Source organism: Pongo pygmaeus, chromosome 1, assembly GCF_028885625.2.
Source record: "Pongo pygmaeus isolate AG05252 chromosome 1, NHGRI_mPonPyg2-v2.0_pri, whole genome shotgun sequence".
Classification (NCBI taxonomy): domain Eukaryota; kingdom Metazoa; phylum Chordata; class Mammalia; order Primates; family Hominidae; genus Pongo; species Pongo pygmaeus.
Genome location: NC_072373.2, coordinates 195,225,835 through 195,248,592, shown reverse-complemented (window position 1 = coordinate 195,248,592; position 22,758 = coordinate 195,225,835). Strand labels below are relative to the sequence as shown.

The following is a 22,758-nucleotide window of genomic DNA, read 5'->3' as shown; positions in this document are numbered from 1 at the left end:
TTAAACCTTTGAACACGATTTCTTTTAAGTTTTTAATCATTTTTTTAACAGCTACTTTGAAGTCTCTGCTAAATCTAATAGCTGGGCCTATTCAGAAATCATTTCTATTAATGACTTTTTTTTCCCTGAGCATGGGTTGCACCTTCCTGATTTTTCCTTGCATGTCTTATAATATCTGGTTGAAAACTAGAGGCTTCAGATAATCTATTGGAGTAGCTATCGATTGTTTTATTTATCTGATGGGTTGTTGATTGTTTTTAATAACTTGCCTATACTTAAACTGCACAATCTAATTCTCCCATAGTATGTTGTGACTGATGCTCTGCTCATTTTTTTTTTTCTTGTTTTTATTTTAGCCTGGCTTTCTAGGGCAGCCTATGCCTGCATCATTTAGTAGTCAAACAATGATCTGGGCAGGGGTTGCTCATATACCTCAAACCCATAAAGCTTTGCCATCTGCCAATCTATCTGTGTATTGCCTGAGGAATGCATTCAAAGTTACAGCCAGTTCTCAAGTCCCCCTTAATTTTTACTTTTTATTGGGTTCCCTCCTGCACATGCAGGTAACTTTCCTATCAGCCAGAGATACGTGGAGAGCTTATCTTAGCCCTTCTATGGCTCTCTTATTTTCAAGATCTTCCCATTTAGTTTCTGGCAGGTCCACCATCTACTCCAACAGGCACTGCAACCTTCAGCTAGCCAAGCTGTGGATTCTCTCCATTCATTCTCAACCAAGTTTGCCACTTTTAGTTGGCAAAGCTGTGAGTTTTCACCTGTCCCACATTAAGTCTATCCCCTCTGGCAGAAAATTTGCTAGTGTTATTTATTTTTTTTCCTTTTCAATTGAGACGCAGTCTCACTATGTTGAGTTCCAGGCTGGTTGGAACTCCTGGGCTCAAGCAGTCCTCCCACCTCAGCCTCCCCTGTAGCTGAAATTACAGGCATGTGCCACTGCACTCTGGCTCCTTAAGATGCTAGTTTTCATATTCAGCCACACACTGGTAAAACTACAATTCTTGTCACCAGAGCTGAGTAACGGAGGTAAGGACAGATGGGAAACATTCCAAGAAGACCACGGACTTCCACTGTACCTACTCAAAGTATTACCAGCCTTTTAAGAATAAATTCTTAGGCTGGGGTGTGGTGGCTCAAGCCAGCGCCTTGAGATGCCGAGGCAGGAGGATCGCTTGAGCCCAGGAGTTTTTCAAGAACCTAGGCAACATAGTGAGACTCCGTGTCTACAAAAAATAGAAAAAGTTAGCTGGGCGTGGTGGTGTGCACTTGTAATCCCAGCTACTTGGGAGGCTGAGGTGGGAGGATGGCTTGTGCCTGGGAAGTCAAGGCTGCAGTGAGCCATGATCACACCAGCCTGGATGACAGAGTAAGACCCTGTCTCAAGAAAAAAAAAAAAAAAAGAATAAATTTTTCTCAATTTGTTTCTGCTTCTATTTTATTTCTAGATATGTTAAAAATATTTGGTTTTAACAATTTTGCCCAGTTTTATACTTGTTTTTTACACGAAAACTACAGATCCCTTCTTGCTGCCATTTTGTAAGCCCTCTTGTTTCTATTTTCCCATTTTTAACATTTATTTTTTGAAATTCCTCATCTGTTTACTCATTGAAACTATTTTCTGGCCCGATACAGTAGCTCACACCTGTAATCCTAGCATACCGGGAGGCCGAGGTGGGAGGATTGCTCAAGGCCAGAAGTTCAAGACCAGCCTGCACAACATAGCGAGACCCCATTTCTACAAAAAAAAAAAAAAAAAAATTATAATTAGCTGGGAGTGGTGGCATACCCCTGCAGGCCTAGCTACATAGGAAGCTGGGTTGGCAGGATCGCTTGAGCCCACGAGTTTGAGGCTGCAGTAAGCCAAGATAGCACTACTGCACTCCAGCCTGGGCAAAAGAATGAGACCCAAAAAAACAAAAACAAAACAAACATTTTCCTTTAATTATCTGAACATACATATGATAACTACTTTGAAGTCTGACTACTAACTCCAACATCTGAGTCAACTTGGAGCCACTTTCTATTGACTGCCTTTTTTTCCCTGCATATGAATCACCCTTTCCTGTTCCTGTGCATGTCTGGTAATTTTTGGTTTAACATTGGACATTCTGATACATGTAGTGACTCTGGATTCTACTGTATTTTCCTTGGGATTATTGGGGGAGGTTTTCCTAGTAGACAAATAACCTCCCTGGACTGAACTGTAGACTTTGCTCCTTACAATGTTCAACAACTGATATCTCTGTGTAGTTCTCACAGCTTTTTTTTTTTTTTAAGACAGTCCTACTCTGTTGCTCAGGCTGGAGTACAATGGTGTGATCTTCTCAGCTCACTGCAACCTCTGCCTCCTGGCTTCAAGTGATTCTTGTGCCTCAGCCTCCCTAGTAGCTGGAATTACAGGCATGCACCACCACACTCAGCTAATTTTTGTATTTTTAGTAGAGACGGGGTTTCACCATGTTGGCCAGGCTGGTCTCTAACTCCTGGCCTCAAGTGATCCACCTGCCTTGGCCTCCCAAAGTGCTGGCGTAAGGCACCACGCCCGGCTTGGCCACTACATGTCTGCCTGTGTAATTGATAATTGACCAAGAATTTGGCCAGAGATTTTACTCAGATTTGGGGCCTGTTCTCATTGTACTGTCTTTGTTTCTGGGGATTCCTCCCTAACTTTTCAGCCTTAAGATTACGTCCACTGATACCTCAAGTCCATAAGAGTTCATATATCTGCCACCTGGTTCCCCACGGTTGGAGAATGCATTCAATTTTAAAAAGCAGCAAACTCACGAAGTTCACCTTGTGTAGATTCTGTCTTTCAAAGACAGAACTCTAATCTCTGCCTCCCTAATATGTGCCTGCTTTTTCACCAGGCCTCATGGAGTCTGCCCATGCAGGTGTAGTTCAGAGGTACATCCAGGGATTTTAGCAGAGTTTACAGTCAGGTTATGGGGTTCACCCTCTTCTGTGGTTTTCTTACTTTCAAGCCCTCCTGCTAAATTTTCAGATGCTTTTTCTATCATGAACTCTGTTTTTGCCACCATAAGAAAGTAAGGCTGGAGTTTTCCACTGCCACTTTCCTCTGCTGTGGGAGTTGTTGAATGCCCTCAGGAAAATTTTTTTTTAAGCTGCAAATTCACAATTCTTATCACTCCCAGTTGCCATTTTTCAAAAGTAAGCGCTCCTCTAGCTTCTATCTGCTTTTGGAACCTTTCCAGTTCCTTCTAATACATTTGTTTACAGACTCTAATATTATCTGTGGGACGGTTTCAGAGACTACTTCACTCTGCCACCATTACTGGAAATTCCTCCTGTGGGATGGATTTTAAAATATTAAGAATCTAATATTTGTGGAGCTGTAATAGATCTGGGGTTTGGGGAAGAATCTGAGATGACACCCATGTTTCTAGCCTGAGTAAGGGACTGACTACAGTAGTGTCAAAAACGAAATAGACTACAGAAGAGCAACTTTAAGGAAATTACAGGAAAGTTATGTTTTAGACAAATTGAAGCTAAAATAACCTCTGGGAAATTCAAACAGAAACTAAGACTTGGAATCATGCTCCTAAAGCCATGGGAGTGGATGAACTACGACAGGAAGAACATGTAAATAAAAAAAATAGTAATCAAAAAATAGAACATTTAGGAATACAAAGGCTGTAAGCTGATAAAATGACCAACAAAATTGACTAAGAAGGAATTATCAGGAAGAAGGAAAAGGACCAGGAATGTGTGGTCCCCACAAGAAAGAAGGGACAATTGCAAACAGTATGAAATAATGCAGATAGGGCCAATCAAATAAAGACTGAAAAGAATACACTGCAATTGGCAACTGTGAAGTCACTGGTGACCCTGGCAAGAGTAGCTTCAGTGGAAACCAAATTCCACAGGGCTGAGGATTAGATGTAAGTGAATAAAGAAGAGACAGCAAGTGTAGACTACCTTTGATATTTCTAGATAAAAAGGAAGAGAGACAAACGAATGGTAGCTAAAGATGCAAGGAGACAAGATCAAGGACATATTTTCAAGTATCAAGTTTGAACAATGAGCATCAAGTTCTGAGACTGAAAATTTAATGATAGAGTTGAGTATTACGCAAATATTTAGGAGAGCATCTGAGTCCAAACTTGGGAAGTAAATATCAGAGAAGGCTTTCAAAAACAAGTAAAGCCTGGGAAGACTAAGTAGTAGTTAGGTAGGTGAACACCACAAGGTAAAAAAACAAAAAAAACATGGTGGACTTTCTGTTCCAGTCAAGAAGAAGTAACAGCAAGATTTATCCTTCTGAAAAAAATTTAAAAACCAGACAAAATATATTAAACAATGGCTTTCAAGACACCAGACATCAGGTGATAAAAAACAGTGATCCCTAAGAAATGAAAAACAAGTAAGGTATGATTGCCCCAGCTTACTGTCTAGAAAATGTTTTTGAGCCATGGCACAGGAAGAAGAAATCCAAGCACAGACCAGCAGTCTTTCTGAGTTGAAGAGCTGAGCTGGAAGTCTGGGAAAGAAGAGTGCTATACAGAGACAGAACTCTGAAAATTTGAAGGAGATCCCTTTAAGTACTCAAGGGAATACTGATAATCAGATGTATACGGAGAAACTACTGAGGGTCAGGGAAAAACTAACCTGTATTCTTTGTTTTGTTTCTTTGGGGTTTTTTTTTTTGAGATGGAGTCGCACTCTGTCACCCAGGCTGGGGTGCAGTGGTGCAATCTCCACTCACTGTAACCTCTGCCTCCCAGGTTCAAGCGATTCTCCTGCCTCAGCCTCCCAAATAGCTGAGATTACAGGCGCCTGCCACTGTGCTCAGCTAATTTTTGTATTTTGAGTAGAGAGAGGGTTTCACCATGTTGGCCAGGTTGGTCTTGAACTCCTGACCTTAAGTGATCTGCTCACCTCAGCCTCCCAAAGTGCTGGGATTACAGGCATGAGCCACCATGCCTGGCTTTTGTTTGTTTCTGAGACAGGGTCTCGCTCTATCACCCAGGCTGGAGTGTGGTGATGCGATCTTGGCTCACTGCAGCCTCGACCTCCCAGGCTGAAGCAATCCTCCTGCCTCAGCCCCCCAAGTAGCTTTTTGTACTTTTTGCAGAGATGACGTTTTGCCATGTTGCCTAGGCTGCCCTGTAGTTCTCTTGATTACCGAGAAAAGTACTCAAGTTTAGATGGGTAAGAAATAGTACCTATTCCAAAAAGCTAGAATGGAAAACTTTGTAATTCATAGGGCATCAGTTAAAGTACTAATAAAAGTCTTGCTTTAGTAGGGTAGAAAAATTAACCCTAGACTAAATGCAGCTCTGGACTGACATGACAAAGCTTAAAAGCAAGACTCAAAAGTATCACTGTTTGCAAATAATTTAACCACAGCCCAGAACAAAGCTCAAGAATACTCATAGTGATACAAAAATATCCAACACCCCAGTAGGTAAAATTTACGATGTCTAGCATTTAATCCGAAATAACCAGACATGAAAAGAAGCAGGAAAATAAATACTATAATGAGAAAAAAAAAGTAAATCAATTAAAACTGATCCAGAAATAACAGAGATGACAGAACTGGTAGATAGGGATATTAAAATAAGTATTATGAATATATTTCTATGTTTAAGAAGTTATAGGAAAGGTTACAAGACATAAAAAAGACCTCATATCAAACTTTTAATATAAATATTACAATGTTTGATATTAAAGAAAATACACTTGATGTTTTGGCTCTGTGTCCCCACCCAAATCTCATGTTGAATTGTAATTTCCAATGTTGGGGGAGGGACACAGTGGGAGGTGACTGGATCATGAGGGTGGATTTCCCCTTCCTGTTCTCATGATAGTGAGTTCTCATGAGATCTGATGGTTTAAAAGTGTGTGGCACTTCCCACTTGACTCTCTCTTTCCTGCAAGTGAAGATTGTGCTGCTTCCCCTTTGCCTTCCACCATGATTGTAAGTTTCCTGAGGCTTCTCAGCCATGCTTCCTGTACAGCCTGCAGAACTGTGAGTCAATTAAACCTCTTTTCTTCATAAACTACCCAGTCTCACATAGTTCTTTATAGCAATGTGAGAACAGACTAATGCAATACTGTAGGAATTTAATGGCAGACTAAACAATGCAGAAGAAAAGATTAGTAACCTTAAAGAATTTCAATAGAAACTATTCAAAATGAAACACAGAGACGAAAAAAGACTGAAAATAAACAAATGGGGCATCAGCAAACTGTGACACAAATTCAAGTGGTCCCAAAGGGAGAGGGACAGAAAAATATTTGAATAATCGTCAACAGTTTCTCAAATTTGAAGAAAACTATAAACCCACATTCTAATCCAGATTAAAGTTCAACAAGCCCCAAGCACATGAAACATAAAATTACGCCATAGAATAACATAATCAAATCGCCTAAAACAGTGGTAAGGAGAAAATTATATAAGCAGCCAGAGAAAAAAGAAACATCATATATGTGGAACAAAGATAAAAACTAGAGCAGATATCTCAACTGAAACAATGCAAGCTAGAAGACATTGACATGGTATCTCGAAGGTACTGAAAGCAAAAAAATAAACCTGTCAACTTAGATTTGTTTAAACAGGGAAAATATTAAATGTAATATTTTAAAAAAAGGATTAGTGCAGAAATCAATAAAATAGAAAACAGAAAAACAATAGAGAAAAACGCATAAAACCAAACATGGTTCTTTGAGAAACACTAACTAGTCTAATCAGGAGAAATGAGAGAGCAAGAGCCACAGCCAGAGCAAGAGACAAGACGACACAAATTACCAATATCAGGAATGAGAGAGACGATGTAACTAAAGGTTCTACAGATGTTAAAAGGACAGTAAAAGACTATAATGAACTTTACGCGAATAAATTTGACTAATGGCATGAAATGCAAAAATTCCTTGAAAGACACAATCTGCCAAAGCTCACTCAAGAAGAAAGAGACAGCCTACATAGCAATGTATCTATCACATAAATTGAATTTCTAGTTTAAAACTTTTCACAAAGAAAATTCAAAGTACAGATGGTTCAATGGAGAATTATATTTAACATTTAAGGAATAAATAATACCAATTCTACACAAACCCTCTAGAAAACTGAAGAAAAGGAAAAACTTCTCAACTCATTCTATGAGGCCAGCCAATAAACAGATGTAAAAATCATGACAAAAATTTGATAAATCAAATATAAAAATACATCAAAATAATAATATCACGACCAAGCTGGGCGCGGAGGCTCACATCTGTAATCCCAGCACTTTGGGGAGCTGAGGCAGGTGGATCACAACGTCAGGAGTTCAAGACCAGCCTGACCAATATGGGGAAACCCCGTCTCTACTAAAAATATAAAAATTAGCTGGGTGTGGTGGCATGCGCCTGTTGTCCCAGCTACTCAGGAGGCTGAGGCAGGAGAATCGCTTGAACCCAAGAGGCGGAGGTTGCAGTGAGCCAAGATCAAGCCACTGCATTCCAGCCTGGGTGACAGAGCAACACTCTGTCTCAAAAAATAATAAATTAATTAATTAATAATAATAATAATATCATGACCAAGCGGGGTTTACTCCAGGAATATAAGGTTGATTTAACATTTGAAATCAATCATATTATTCACCATATTAACATACTAAAAACAAAAAAAAATCATCTCAATAGATGCAGAAAAAGCATTTGACAAAATCCATCAACTCTTCCTGATAAAAACTCACATCAAACTAGGAATAGAAAAATTCCCTACACATGATGAAAGGTATGTTCAAAAAACCTACAGCTAACATCAGACTTATAGCTGACTTACAGACTTGTTGCTTTCAAAAAACCTACAGCTAACATGTAGACTTTCACCACTTGGATTCAACACTGTATTGGAGGCCCAGCATGGTGGCTCACACCTGTAATCCCAGCACATTGGGAGGCTAAGGCAGGAAGATTGCTTGAAGCCAGGAGTTCCACACCAGCCCGGACAACAAAGCAAGAGCCCATCTCTACAAAAAGAAAAAATATATAAAAAACATTGTAGTGGAAGTTCTAGCCAGGGCAATAAGGCAAGAAAAAGAAATAAGAGGCATCCAGGTTGGAGAAGAAGTAAAGCTGTCTTTATTTATAAACAACATGATTATATATAGAGAAAATCCTATGGAATTTATAAAAAATGCTAACAGAATGAATAAGTAAGTTTAGCAAGATTACAAGATACAAGACCAATATACAAAAAGTAATTGTATTCCTACATACCAGCAACAAACATATAAAATATACGTATGTATTTCATACGTACCCACTAAAAATTTTTTTAATTAAATATGGATCTGACAAAAGATGTGCCAGATCTCTGTTGGAGGAGGAGGTGCAAAAAAATAAAAATAAAGATGTGCAAGATCTGTACACTAGCTGGGTGCCAGTGTACAGATCTTGCACATTCTTAGATTTTTTTAGAATTACAGATAAACCTGACAAAAGACTGCAAGATCTGTACACCGGTGCCCAGTTGGTATACATGTCTTTCTTGCACATCTTTCATCAGATTTATCCGTAATCCTAGCACTTTAGGAGGCCAAGGCAGGTGGATCGCTTAAACTCAGGAGTTGGAGACCAGCCTGGGCAACATGCTGAAGCAACAACTCTAAAAAAAATTAGCCAGATGTAGGAGTACACATTTGTAGTCCCAGCTAGTTGGGGGGCTGAGGCAGGAGGATCACTTGAGCCCAGGAGGTCAAGGCTGCAGAGAGCCGAGATCACGCCACTGCACTCCAGCCTGGGTGACAAAGTGAGACCTTATCTCAAACGAACAAACAAAAAGAACTGTACACCAAAACTACAACACATCACTGAGAAAAATTATAGATTATTTAATTAAATGGAGAGATACACTGTGCTCATGGGTCTGAAAATGCAACATTATTATTAGGCTGTTGAGTTTCTCCAAATTGATCTACACTCCCAATACAATCCCAGTGAAAATTCCAGAAGACTTTTTAAAAAGAAACTGACAAGATAATTCTAAAATTTATATGGACATGCAAAAAACCTAAAATGGGCAATTTTGATCAAGAGCAAAGTTTTAAACATCATCTGATTTAAACATATATTACAGCCAGGCTCAATGGCTCACACCTGTAATCCCAGCACTTTGGGAGGCCGAGGCAGGTGGATCACGAGGTCAGAAGTTCAAGACCAGCCTGGCCAACATAATGAAACCCCATCTCTACTAAAAAATACAAAAAATTAGCTGGGCATGGTGGTGGGCGCCTGTCATCCCAGCTACTCGAGAGGCTGAGGCAGGAGAATCGCTTGAACCCGGGAGGCGGAGGTTGCAGTAAGCCAAGATCGCGCCATTGCAGTCCAGCCCGGGCAACAGTGCGAGACTCCGTCTCAAAAAATAAAATAAATAAAAATAAAATAAAATAAACATATATTACAAAGCTAGAGTTAGGCCGGGCGTGGTGGCTCACACCTATAATCCCAGCAGCTTGGGAGGCTGAGGTAGGTGGATTGCTTGAGTCCAGGAGTTTGAGACCAGCCTGGGCAACATGGTGAAACCCCATCTCCGCTAAAATAACAAAGGGAAAAAAAAAAAACAAAACTAGCAGGCGTGGTGGTGCATGCCTATAGTCCTAGCTACTTGGGAGGCTGAAGTGGGAGAATCACCTGAGCCCAGAAGGTCAAGGCTGCAGTGGGCCAAGACTGTACCACTGCACTCCAACTGAACAACCACAGTGAGACCCTGTCTCAAAAAAGCAAGCTACAGTTATCAAGACAGTGTGGAACTCATGTCAATATAGGCAAACAGATAAATGGGACCAAACAGTGTAGAGAAGTAGACCTATAAACATATGCTTAATTGATTTTCAACAAAGGTAAAACGGCAATTCAGTGTAGAAAGGATGGAAAAAATATGGTCCTGAAACAACTGGATATTCATATGCCAAAAAAAAAAATTCCATCCTTAGCTCTCACAATGTACAAAATAACCCTAGACCTAAATGTAAAACCTAAACTTACGAAACTTTTACAGCCGGGCACGGTGGCTCATGCCTGTAATCCCAGCACTTTGAGAGGAAGAGGGAGGCGGATCACCTGAGGTCAGGAGTTTGAGACCAGCCTGGCCAACATGGTAAAACCCCATCTCTACTAAAAATACAAAAATTAACCAGGCGTGGTGGTGCACACCTGTAGTCCCAGCTACTTGGGAGGCTGAGGCAGAAAAATCGCTTGAACCTGGGAGATGGAGGTTGCAGTGAGCCGAGATCATGCCACTGCACTCCAGCCCAGGTGAGACTCTGCCTCAAAAATTAAAAAATAAATAAAATTATGAATCTTTTAGAAGAAAACTTAGGAGAAAATCTTTATCAGATACAACACCAAAAACATAACCCATAATAGAAATATTAATAAACCAGACTTCATCAAAATTAATACCTGCTCTTTGAAAGACACTGCTAAGAGAATGAAAAGATAAGTTACAGACTGGGAGAGAATATCTGCAAATCACATATCTGAGAAAGAGCTTGTATGCAGAAAATATATGTAAGAAAATAACACAGTTTTTTGGTTTGTTTGGTTTTTGTTTGTTTGTTGTTGTTTTTCTAAGATAGGGTCTCACTCTGTCACCCAGGCTAGAGTGTAGTGGCATGATCAAAGCTCACTACAGCCTCAACCTCCCAGGCTCAAGCAATTCTCCTGCCTCAGCCTCCTGAATAACTGGGACTACAAGTGTGCATCACCACACTCAGATAATTTTTTCCACTTTTTACAAATGGGGAAAAATATTAACACTCTACAAAAAAAAAAAAAAAACATGAATGGCAAATAAGCACACAAAAAATATTCAACATCATTAGTCATTAGGAAAATGCAAATCAAAACCACAATGAGATTCAATTAAACACCTATTACAATGTATAAAATTAAAAAGATTCACCATACCAAGTGCTAGCAAGAATGTGGAGCAACTGGAAATTTGATACATTAATCATGGAAACGTAAAATGGTACAACCACTTTGGAAAACACTTGGGCAGTTTGATAAAAAGTTAAATACACCCATACAATATAGGCTGGTTACGGTGGCTCACGCCTGTAATCCCAACACTTTGGGAGGCTGAAGTGGGTATATCACTTGAGGTCAGGGGTTCGATACCAGCCTGGCCAACATGGTGATACCCTGTCTCTACTAAAAATACAAAAATTAGCCGGGGATGGTGGCAGGTGCCTGTAATACCAGCTACTCAGGAGACTGAGGCAGGAGAATCTCTTAAACCCAGGAAGCGGAAGTTGCAGTGAGCTGAGATGGTGCCAGTGCACTCTAGCCTGGGTGACACAGCGAGACTCTGTCTCAAAAAAATAAAAAATAAAATAAAACATACAATGTAACCCAGTTATTCCACTCCCACATATTTACCCAGGAGAAATTAAAATATATGCTATACAAAGACTTGTACACAAATGTTCCTAGCGTCTTAACCTGTAATAACCAAAATCTGGAAGCAATCCAATATCCATTAACAGGTTAATGGATAAACAAATTATATCTATACAATGGAATACTACTTAGGAATTTTCAAAAGCCAGCTACTAGGGGCTGGGTGCAGTGGCTCATGTCTGTAATCCCACCACTTTGGGAGGCTGAGGTGGGCAGATCACCTGAGGTCAGGAGTTTGAGACCAGCTTGGCCAACATGGTGAAAACCCGTCTCTACTTAAAAAAATACAAAAATTAGCTGGGCGTGGTGGCACATGCCTGTAGTCCCAGCTACTCGGGAGGCTGAGGCACAAGAATCACTTGAACCCTGGAGGTCGAGGTTGCAGAGAGCAGAAATAGTGCCACTGCACTCCAGCCTGAGCAACAGAGGGAGATTGTGTCTCAAAAAAAAAAAAAAAAAAAAAAGCAGCTACTGGCATATATGTTATGACATGAATGGACATAAAAACATTATGCTAAGTAAAAGAAGCTAAACACAAAAGACTACATATTCCATGATTCCATATTAATGCAAAGTCTAGAAAATGCACATTTATAGAGACAGCAGATCAATGGATGCCTAGGACTGGGGGTGGGAATAGGGATGGCACACAGGAACTTTTGGATAAATGGGGACAAGGGAAGTTTTGGGGGGTGATAGAAATGTTATCAAACTGTACTGCAGGAAAAAGGCAAAAAAAAAAAAAAAGAAATGTTATCAAACTGGATTGTAATAATGATTTACAACTCTACGCATTTACTAAAACCACTGAATTGTATGCTTAAAAGGAATGTTTTCTTATATAAATTATACCTCAATAAAGTTGTTAAAAAGAAATACGTACGTAATGTATGATTCAATTTATTTAAAAATTACAGAAAATCTATAATGACTAAAAGCAGATCAATTTTCTAGAGGGGGTGAGAGGGACAGATTACAACGCGGCAGGAGAAATTTTAGAGTTGATACATATATTCGTTATCTTTTTATGGTGATGGTTGTATAGACAGAGAGATAGATATAAATAAACTAACCAAATTGTACACTTTAAACATGTACAGTTTATGATATGACAATTATACTTCAAAAAAGCTGCTTTCTAAAAGTATGGCACCCACAGAAGAACAAGTATTCCATGTGGGTGGAGTGGAAAGGAGAAAGGAGTAACAAAAGAGTCATTCATGCACCCAAAAGCGTATTTATAACGATTGCACAATGTCCATTTTCCCCTCATTAGACAGACTGCTTTCATTTTTTTCATAAAATAAGTATCATCTCACCATTGTGTGCAAAGTTTTATTTAGAAACTATTGCTTTAGACAGATTCCCAGAAGTAGAAGAACAGTGTGACTATTTTAAAGTTAGGCAGACAGATTTTCATTTATTAAAATAATTTGTTTTAAAGAAAAAGCTTGTTTATCATTTTTAAAAATGTATGTACTGCATTTTTAAGGAAACAGAAACAGGAGACATGGAACAAATTATTTTATTTGAGAAACTATGAAGTAGGCTGGGCGCGGTGGCTCACGCCTGTAATCCCAGCACTTTGGGAGGCCAAGGCAGGTGGATCACCTGAGGTCAGGAGTTCGAGACCAGCCTGGCCAACATGATGAAACTCTGTCTCTACAAAAATACAAAAAATTAGCTGGGTATGATGACGGGTGCCGTAATCCCAGCTACTCGGGAGGCTGAGGCAGGAGAATCACTGGAACCCAGGAGGCGGAGGTTGCAGTAAGCCGAGATTGCACCACTACACTCCAGCCTGGGAAATAAGTGTGAAACTCCACCTCGGAGAAAAAAAAAAAAAAAAAAGAAAGTATGAAGTAATACTAAAAATTTTTAAGGGATAATAAAGGGTTGGATGTAATTTCCTTGAGCAATTTTTTCTGGCGCTGGATAGAAATCATAAAAACTAAATCAATTCTGAACAAACCTGTTTCTTCTTCAAGAAGTCTTATAATGATGAAAGGTTTCAATTCATATTCTCTTTCTCCATCTCTCCAATTCTCTTCTCTTCTTCCTTCTCCCTTCCTCCCTGCCTCCACTCTGAGGCTACCCTCTTCAAATCAAGTAAGCCAGGCCCAGCAATTAATGTCATAATTAAAGATAACAAAAGAAAACTCTCCATCACTATCTATTCCATTTTGAGTAGGAGTCTGTAATGCCACACACAGGATGTTCACACTTACCTGGTCACGTAATCACAATCCATATAGGGGTCCTCCTTGGTAAGGCACATGCTATCCTAGTTTCTACTTAATATTAAATAACAATTTATAAAAATTCAGCTTTCAATGCCTTTTGATTTGAGACACAATGGTATTGAAATAAAAACCCACCATTGTCACTAATAAAAATCCTACCAATGGAAAGGAATGTCTTCCTGCAGTGGCATTAGTCAGGTCTTCTTCCTGCATTAGTGGGGTCTAATGACACACCACATCCCAACTCTCAGCAACTAAAGCTGAGACTGGAGAATATGGCAGGGTTTATCTTTATAGAAATTAATTAAAAGTTAGTCTTCTGAGAGTTTCCTTAGAGAAACTAAGACCATCCACTAAATAGGAAAGAGAGGGATGACACCTGTGGTGTTAACAAGAGATGGTCAAGTTCTGCCAGTTAGTAAGGAGTTGTTAAGGGACCCACACCAAAATCCCCATCAACTCTTGCTCTGTAGGTGCTACAGACTGAATGTTTGTGTTCTCCCAAAATTCGTATGTTGAAATCTAGCTAACCCCCAAACTGATGGTATTAGGAGGTAGGGCCTTTGGAAGGTAATTACGTCATGAAGTTGGAGCCCTTGTGAATGGGATTAGTGCTCTTAGAAAACGGACCAGAGAGAGTTTGTCTTCCCTTCCACCGTGTGAGAACATAGCTAGAATGCAGTGTCTAAGCAGACTGGCCCCTCACTAGACACCAAATCAGCCAGCACCTTCAGCTGGGATTTCCCAGCCTCCAGAACAGTGAGAAATAAATTTCTGTTGTTTATAAACCACCCAGTTTATGGTATTCTGTTAGAGCAGCCTGAATGAATTAAGACAATAAATTAGCTTACAAAGTAGCCAATAAACACAATTTCAAACTCACTGTACATACTAAAAACTAGATAAGTAGATTAAAGAACCAGAACTATTAGAGGAGAAAATGGGTAGCTATGAAGGGAAAAAAAATAAGGAAAGGGTGTTGTGGTCCAAGAAGTAACACAACAAAAACAAGCAAACAAGTAAAAACAAGTAAAAAAAAAAAAACCCTGAAAAACAAACCCAAAACAACAACAACAAAACATGAAGGGAAACAGCACTGCTTAGGTTTCTGTCATCAGTTACGTAAGGTTATCCCTCTGTGGCTGCCCACACCCCATACCTCTATCTTCTGATAAGAGGTAAACTCAGGCCTTACATGGAGCCAGCACAAGAGTTCTCAGAAAAAGGCAGCAGATGGCTATCTGGGTGCTTGGCTCATTTATCCTCTAAGTCATTTATTTGTTCCACAGAAAGCCACTGGCTTGCTAAGGGTTAAAATGCCGTGTGTGATTATTGACTGGAAACAGGGAGACGATGCTGTTAGGGAGAAGAACACTTCAGTCACTTCAGTCTTCCTACAGCCAAACCTTACATGCAGGGATACCTAAGTGGACTTTCATTTCCTGCGCTCAAATAAAGCACTTTTTTCTCTGGCACATAGCAGGATTGGCAGCAATTAATTGTCAGAACTGCTTAAGCTGTACACATTCTTATAATGTACACAATTAATTGGCTGAACTGCTTATACTGTACATGTTCCAGGACCCAATCAACAAGCCTCTGTGCTCCTCCTGCCAACAATTCGGAGGTTCATGGTACAGAAACGGTGCAATACTTAAACTAAGCAGGACAGGCTTCTCCCTCTTTAAGGTGAGAAACGGGAATATATTATGACATTCCTTTCTACTTTTGGAATTGCAAAAGGTCCACAATATCTGCCTTTGGATTCAATATATGTATATTTCCAAAAGAGTGAAAAATGCAGACTGACAATCCAAATGCCTTTGCAGCTCTGCAGGCAGGCAAGACAAAAGCAATTTATGATACAATTTCTCTCCACTTTGGATGCAGAGTTGCTTGACCTACCTTAGTGAAAACAGCACAAACTAGAAACTGGTGCTGCTAGCCAGTCATCCCTAATTAGAATGAGATCTGCAGTGCATACTTTTCTCTTCCCTTCCCTAGCGCATTAAGCACAAGTTTGAACTCCCAAGTTCTCTCCCAAAAGAAATGCCAAGGCAATTCTAAACGCACAAGGCAATCTTACCACCTTTCCAGAGCTACACATGGGCTTCAGGGTAAGAAGCTAGCTCCTAAGCATGATATATAAGGTCAAATATCACTTATCTGGATCTGAAGATTTCACTTTGCCCCATTTTTTTTTTTTTAGCAATACTTGCAGTTCTCAATATGTAATGCCAAGCTTTGTAATGCTTCCGTGCAACACCGCATGCAGCAAAAGCCCACTCCCACTCCTGGGGTTCATAGTTCAAATTCAATATTCCTCCCCTCATGTCTACCCACTCTCCATATTAGACCACAAAGGTCTTGAAATCCTACTCACTAGCAGCAATTTCTTGCCGCTGCCCACTAATGGTAAACTAGAAGAACTCTCTATAGCCAACACATCCTCAGGATCTTCCTTCCAGCATACACCTGAATTCTGTAAGACCCAAGTTTGAATTTTCACCATCCTCCAGGAGACTGTCAGATCTAAATCTACCATATTTCTAACTTGTCCATTTCTAATTTCACTGGCCATAATTATCCTATAGTATGCTAGAGCTATTTTCTTTGCTGCCCCTTCCCAATGTCCTCTGCAAACCATTATTCTTCTACCTCCCTGTAAAAACCTCTTCTCCTTTGCCATCCTGCTGCCACTTCAATTCTCACTGCAGCTATCATCTCCCAATTTACTCGTCACTCTTCCTATTTTACTGGTGACTTTGACATCTGGCTTTCAAAAGTCCTCCTCATCCCAAGTCCTACCTGAACAGTAAGAAAGGACAGGCCAGTAAGAGGACAGGCCAGGCGTGGTGGCTCACGCCTGTAATCCCAGCACTTTGGGAGGCCGAGGCAGGCAGATCACCTGAGGTCAGGAGTTCGAGACCAGCCTGACCAACATGGAGAAACCCTGTCTCTACTAAAAATACAAAAAATTAGCTGGGCGTGATGGCACATGCCTATAGTCCCAGCTACTCGGGAGGCTGAGGCAGAAGAATCGCTTGAACCCGGGAGGCGGAGGTTGCAGTGAGCCAAGATCGCGCCGTTGCACTCTAGCCTGGGCAATAAGAGCAAAATTCCATCTCAAAAAAAAAAAAAAAAAAAAAAGGAGGACTGAGTCCGTACAGAATCAGCCTGCCTAGGTTCAAGTGTTGGTTGTACCATATACCTAGCTGTGTTGCCTTGGTCATGTTCCTTAACTTTCTTTTCCTGAGTTTCCTCATTTATAAAACAGGAACGGGCGGGCGCGGTGACTCATGCCTGTAGTCCCAGCACTTTGGAAGGCAGAGGCAGGCGGATCACGCGGTCAGGAGATCGAGACCATCCTGGCCAACATGGTGAAACGCCATCTCTACTAAAAATTCAAAAAAAGTTGCTGGGTGTGCCACACCCCTGTGGTACCAGCTACTCTGGAGGCTGAGGCAGTACAATCACTTGAACCCAGTGGCAGAGGTTACAGTGTGCCGAGATCGCGCCACTGCACTCCAGCCTGGCGACAGAGTGAGACTCTGTCTCAAAAAAAAAAGGAACAGTAATAGTAATTCACAGGATTTGTATAGATCAAAAGTTAATACACGTAAAGGGTTCTGAATGGTACCTGGCATATAGTAAACGCTCAGTAAACATCAGTTATTGCTGCCATCATCATCATCATCATCACCATCACCATCATTAAAGACTACCTCAGTGTCCACATAGGTAACTCATTTAACACATTCTTTGAGCTTGCTGGGTTCTTTGAGCTCCTTGCCTCCAATAAACGTCTTCTCCACTCTACCCCAGCAACCCTCTTCCACAGCTCACCCTAGATTCTGCCATCAGAACTTTTCCACCTCCAAAATCTTAAATTCAAATATTACATACTCTGACCACCACCTCCTATCCTTCCAGCACTCACAATTACCCGTTCCTCTGACATCTGCTTCCTATCATGGTAACCTCTAAATGCCAAACTTGTCTACTTCTGCAGCGCCTTGCTATCTTTGCCTCTTTTTATACTTTCTCATACTATCTCTCATCACTCTTTTCACAACAACCTCGATTTCCATACCTCATTTTCCTTCTGTACAAACTACCTAGCAAAGTTCCTATCTTGGATGAATCAAATTATCAGGCTTTTCTTGACAGAGTTGCTGAGAGCTACTGAGGAGAATCACACAACTGTAAAGATCAGTATCACTGTTATAAATGCACGGTCTCCATCTTCAAGGCTACCCAGCAATATTTCTATTTCCTTATCTAGTTTGCCATCTTCTATCCTTCATGATGGCTATTTTAGACCTTTACCCCCCTCCCTAAACCTCTGATTTTCCTGTCTATTACCCACTCCCCCCAATCCTATCTACCTCTACCTCTGTTTCTACTATCCATAAATGATCTATCACACTTAAGAAAAAACAAGAATGAGATGAGAACTACAACAATTTCCTTCTACCCAGTATATAAACCCACCCTGGCAGTGTCCTACCCAATCCTTTCTCTCTGTCACAATGAAGGAGGTATCCTGCTTAAGACTAATACTGTACTCTGTGCTCAGTATTCTAACCCTCCTGCTCTATAAGGCAGTGGTTCTGGTCCCTGGGCAGCAGCATTGGCACACTCCAGGAGCTTTTTGGAAATGCAAATTCTCAGAACATACTCCAGACCTACTGAGTCAGAAACTATGGAGTTGGAGCCCAACAATCTTTTTTATTTCCATCTCTTCAGAGCAAGAAACAAAGACCAATTTATTTTTAACAAGGCCTTCAAGTGAGTCTGATGCATGCTAAAGTTTGAGAACCACAGCTCTAAGGGATTATTCATTATTTATCCCTTTTCCTGTCTTTAATATCCTTTTTTAGTATAATGGTTCTCTTGCCTGAAGAGCCTCCTATTTTACCAGGCCATATACAGTTGGCCCTTAAACAATACAGGCTTGAACTGTGCAGGTCCACTTATATGTGAATTTTCTCGTGCCTCTGCCACCTGAGACAGCAAGACCAACTAATCCTCCTTCCTCAGCCTACTCAACGTGAAGACAACAAGGATGCCTATAAGATGATCCACTTCCACTTAATGAATACTAAATATATTTTCCCTTGTGATTTTCTTTTTTTTTTTTTTTTGAGACAGAGTCTTGCTCTGTTGCCCAGGCTGGAGTGCAGTGGTGCAATCTCGGCTCACTGCAACTTCCACCTCCTGGGTTCAAGCGATTCTCATGCCTCAGCCTCCCAAGTAGCTGGGATTACAGGTGTGCACCACCTCGCCCTGGCTAATTTTTGTATTTTTAGTAGAGGCGGGGTTTCACCATGTTGGCCAGGCTGGTCTTGAACTGACCTCAAGTGATAAACCTGCCTCAGCCTACCCCAGTGCTGACATTACAGGCATAAGCTGCCGTGCCTGGCCCCTTATGATTTTCTTTCTTTCTTTTCTTTTTTCTTTTTTTTGAGACAGAGTCTTGCTCTGTCGCCCACGCTGGAGTGCGGTGGCGCAATCTTGGCTCACTGCAAGCTCCACCTCCCAGGTTCATGCCATTCTCCTCCTTCAGCCTCTCGAGTAGCTGGGACTACAGGCGCCTGCCACCACGCCCGGCTAACTTTTTGTATTTCTAGTAGAGACAAGGTTTCACCATGTTAGCCAGAATGGTCTCAATCTCCTGACCTTGTGATCCGCCCGCCTTGGCCTCCCAAAGTGCTGGGATTACAGGCATAAGCCATCGCACCCAGCCAATTTTCTTAACATTTTCTTTTATCTAGTTTAAGAATACAGTATATAATGCATATGACATACACAATATGTGTCAATCGACTGTTTATCTTATTGGTAAGGCTTCCAGTCAACAGTAGGCTTTTAGTAGCTACATTTTAGGGGATTCAGAAGTTTATGCAAATTTCCAACTGCACAAAGGGTTGACATTCCTAACCCCCACACTGTTCAAGGGTCAACTGTATATTCTCGCCCTTTCCAGTCTATTCACCACATAGCCACTATCTGATGATGTCATTCCCTACTTAAAACTCCCTAATGGCTTCCCACTGATCTTCAGATAAAAACCAGTATTTTAATAAGGCCTCAAGGTTCTGCATACCTCTCAAGACTTCCCTTTCACCACCAGCTCTCTTTCTCCGTTTGCCCAGCAACGCCAGTCTCTCCCAATTTCTTGAGCTTGCCATAGTCTAGGGCACCTAACACACTTTGAAATTGTTATTTCCTCTGCCTGAAATACTTTTTCCCTGTTTCTTTTCCGAATTCCGACTTCAAATATCAGCTTAAACTTTCTTTCTTTAAAGTGGCCTAACCTGACACCTTAGTTTGTATTAGGTGCCTGTTGGATGCTTTCACAGCACTCTGTATTTACCCTCTCGTTATCCACATCAAGCTTATAATTATTATAATAATTTAATTATTAGAAATGTAATATTCCTTGCCAGAGTATAAGCCTTGTTAGGGCAGAAATGATATCATCTTATTTATTGTAATATTCCCAGTACCCAGCTTAGTATAGTACCTCGCAAGTAAATGCACAATGACTATGACTGAGCCTTTACATACACTGTGGCTCTGTCCAGAATGTTTTTTTACCACCATTAACCCCACCCCAGTACAATCCTTCACATCCTTCAAGAAATGTTAAACATCTCTGAGAAGTCTTACCTGCACATACACACCACTTGCCTGCTGAAGTGAATCACTTCTTCTTTGTGTTCTTACTGCATTGTGTACATAAGTATGTTAATGCAATAATTATACACCACTGTAAATACCTATCTTCATGTATCAGTCTCCACTAGGTTATAAACTCCCTGAGGGCATGAACCATTCTTATTCACCTTTGTATCTCTAAGGCTTAGAAAAGTGCCTGACATTGACAGTAGGTAGTCATAAATGTTTATGGGCATATTAAATCTAGGATTGTTCTCTAATACTGCACTAAAAAGTTTTTTTCTTAATATTAAATCTGGGTTCCAATTCTAGCTATGCTGCATGATCACTGGCAAACTGTTTAACCTCTCTGGGCCTCAGTTTTCTCACCAGGTAAACAGGGCTAATAATGCCTACTTGGAAATATTGCTATGAAAATTAAACAAAATAACACAGTGCAACAATTAGTACACAGAGCACCTGGCATGTGGTAGCCCACTCTGGCTTCAACTTGATAGAGACAACTAGGACAAAACAAATACAAAAATAAGTCACAGCAATCAAGGAAGACTGAGCAGAGAGTGAGTCATTCCTTTTAATCACTTCCCCAAGGAGATCAACAATGAAGAAACATAATAAGCAGAATAAACTTTACTGGTGGTATCTCCCTTGGCATATACAGCTTGGTGAGAATTCACTCCAGAGACCTCTTGGCTAATGGCCACATCCTGCTCCACAGCCCAGCAGGTCAGATCTTAATCTGTAGTACCAGGCATGGTTAATTCTGACTGGAATAGAAACTACCTCATAAAGAATGTGTTTACAGGCGAGAGATGGAGGAGAACTTGACTGTAACTACATCAATCAACTGTTTTGCAATTTGGCAGAAAATACTGCAGAATGGTTGGTGGATACTAACAGCCACACAACTGTACTTACCTGTAGCCAAGAACCAGCTTAGACTAGATAATGAGCAGCTTTCTGCATTTACCAAAACAATGGTCAGACCTACATAAAATGAACATCTCTAGGGTAATTCTTTGTACATCTGGGCAACATCAATGAAGCTGACACCAAGCAGCTTTATATATACACTCAGCCTATGAGCATTGCCCGCAAGCATCAGCTTCATTGCTCATGTATACCAAATGTAAGAGCAGATTTAACCATTTCTCTGCTCCTTATTCATAGCATGCTTACCTCTGCAGACCCACTGGTAGTAAGACCACCTAATTCGTTGGAGTCATTCACTTTAGAATGCTGTGTCACTATAGGTGTAACTACTTCACTGGGACTACCTCTCTTCTGAAGCTTCCTGATTAAGCTCTGCTGGTCACTGGAAGATACAGCAGGTCTGAGTGCAGCTCTGGGTGGGCTCTGCCTCCAAGATGCCCAGTTCCAACCTAGCCCCAGAAGATGTGGTACATCATCTTCAGGTAGAAAGCCCAAATCATCTGCAGTTTGGAATTTTTTTAAAAACATCAGCATGGAATTGGAGGAGTGTGTCCTAAAAGCCCGGCAGCTCTGGGGCCTGCTGCAGTCTGCCTGAATGCACATCCCTTCTAGCCACCAAAAGACATGGCAGGCAGAGTCCTGGCAGCAGGCAGCCCAACATGACTGAAGAGAGGGGGTTCCTTCAAGAAGCCAGAGGTGATTTTCTCCCCCAGATCTCAGGCCAACTCCAAATTGTGTCTTCCCCTGCTGGCACCTGCTCTCACTGGCATCTAAAAACAAAGAATGAAAACATTTTCAGATGAAATAAAAACAGAAACTACTGCTCCATAAAGAACCCTGAGTACCAATATTTGAGGCTATTTTGAAGACGAGTTTTTAAGAGGGTGAGAAAGCCATCTAGTGAGTGGAACAAAGGAAGTGAAAGAGAGTGTTTTTTGTCGTTGGATATTTTAGGTTCTAGAAATACTGCTCCACTTTCATTAACGGTTCTCCTTCTCAATGAGTTCCTGCCATGGAGACCTTTTACATAGAATTTCACTTCATAAACAGGAAGAAAACAAAAACAAAAACAAAAAAAGAGGTATTCTGGTAGAAGCATATGCAGGGAAGTGGCAAGTTGGGAGGAAGAGGGCAGAGTCCCAATACCTGATGACCTCCCACTCACCTCCAAGGTATTTCTCAGGGACAATGTGAGAACTGTGGGACCAGAAGAACAGGTAGCAATGTGAGAACTGTGGGACCAGAAGAACAGTTTCCCCAACAAACTGGCAGCAACACAGACTGAGTACTCTGAACCTCATGCAGGTTATAGGCACATTCATTCTTTAACCAATCATTTGCCAAAGTCAAATGGTTTTGCATATCATAATATCAGCCAGAGTAGTAGTCAAGATTACCAAAAATTTTAATCATGAGAGCAATTCTGCTAGAAAGAACTTCCTAATGACAAGTCATGTCATGATAAGAAATAATGGAA

At 40.7% G+C, this 22,758-nt stretch overlaps 1 protein-coding gene across 7 annotated transcripts in view; it reads right to left on the bottom strand.

The window, feature by feature from the left end:
* The window catches only part of KIAA0319L (KIAA0319 like), a 123,521-nt gene that overhangs the window by 50,816 nt on the left and 49,947 nt on the right, over window positions 1-22,758 (bottom strand). For all 7 annotated transcript variants that reach the window (XM_054496304.1, XM_054496315.2, XM_063665971.1 and 4 more), the window contains exon 3: window positions 21,528-22,051. In XM_054496304.1, coding sequence (XP_054352279.1) covers window positions 21,528-22,051 — 524 coding nt within the window. The remainder of the gene's footprint in view (window positions 1-21,527; window positions 22,052-22,758) is intronic.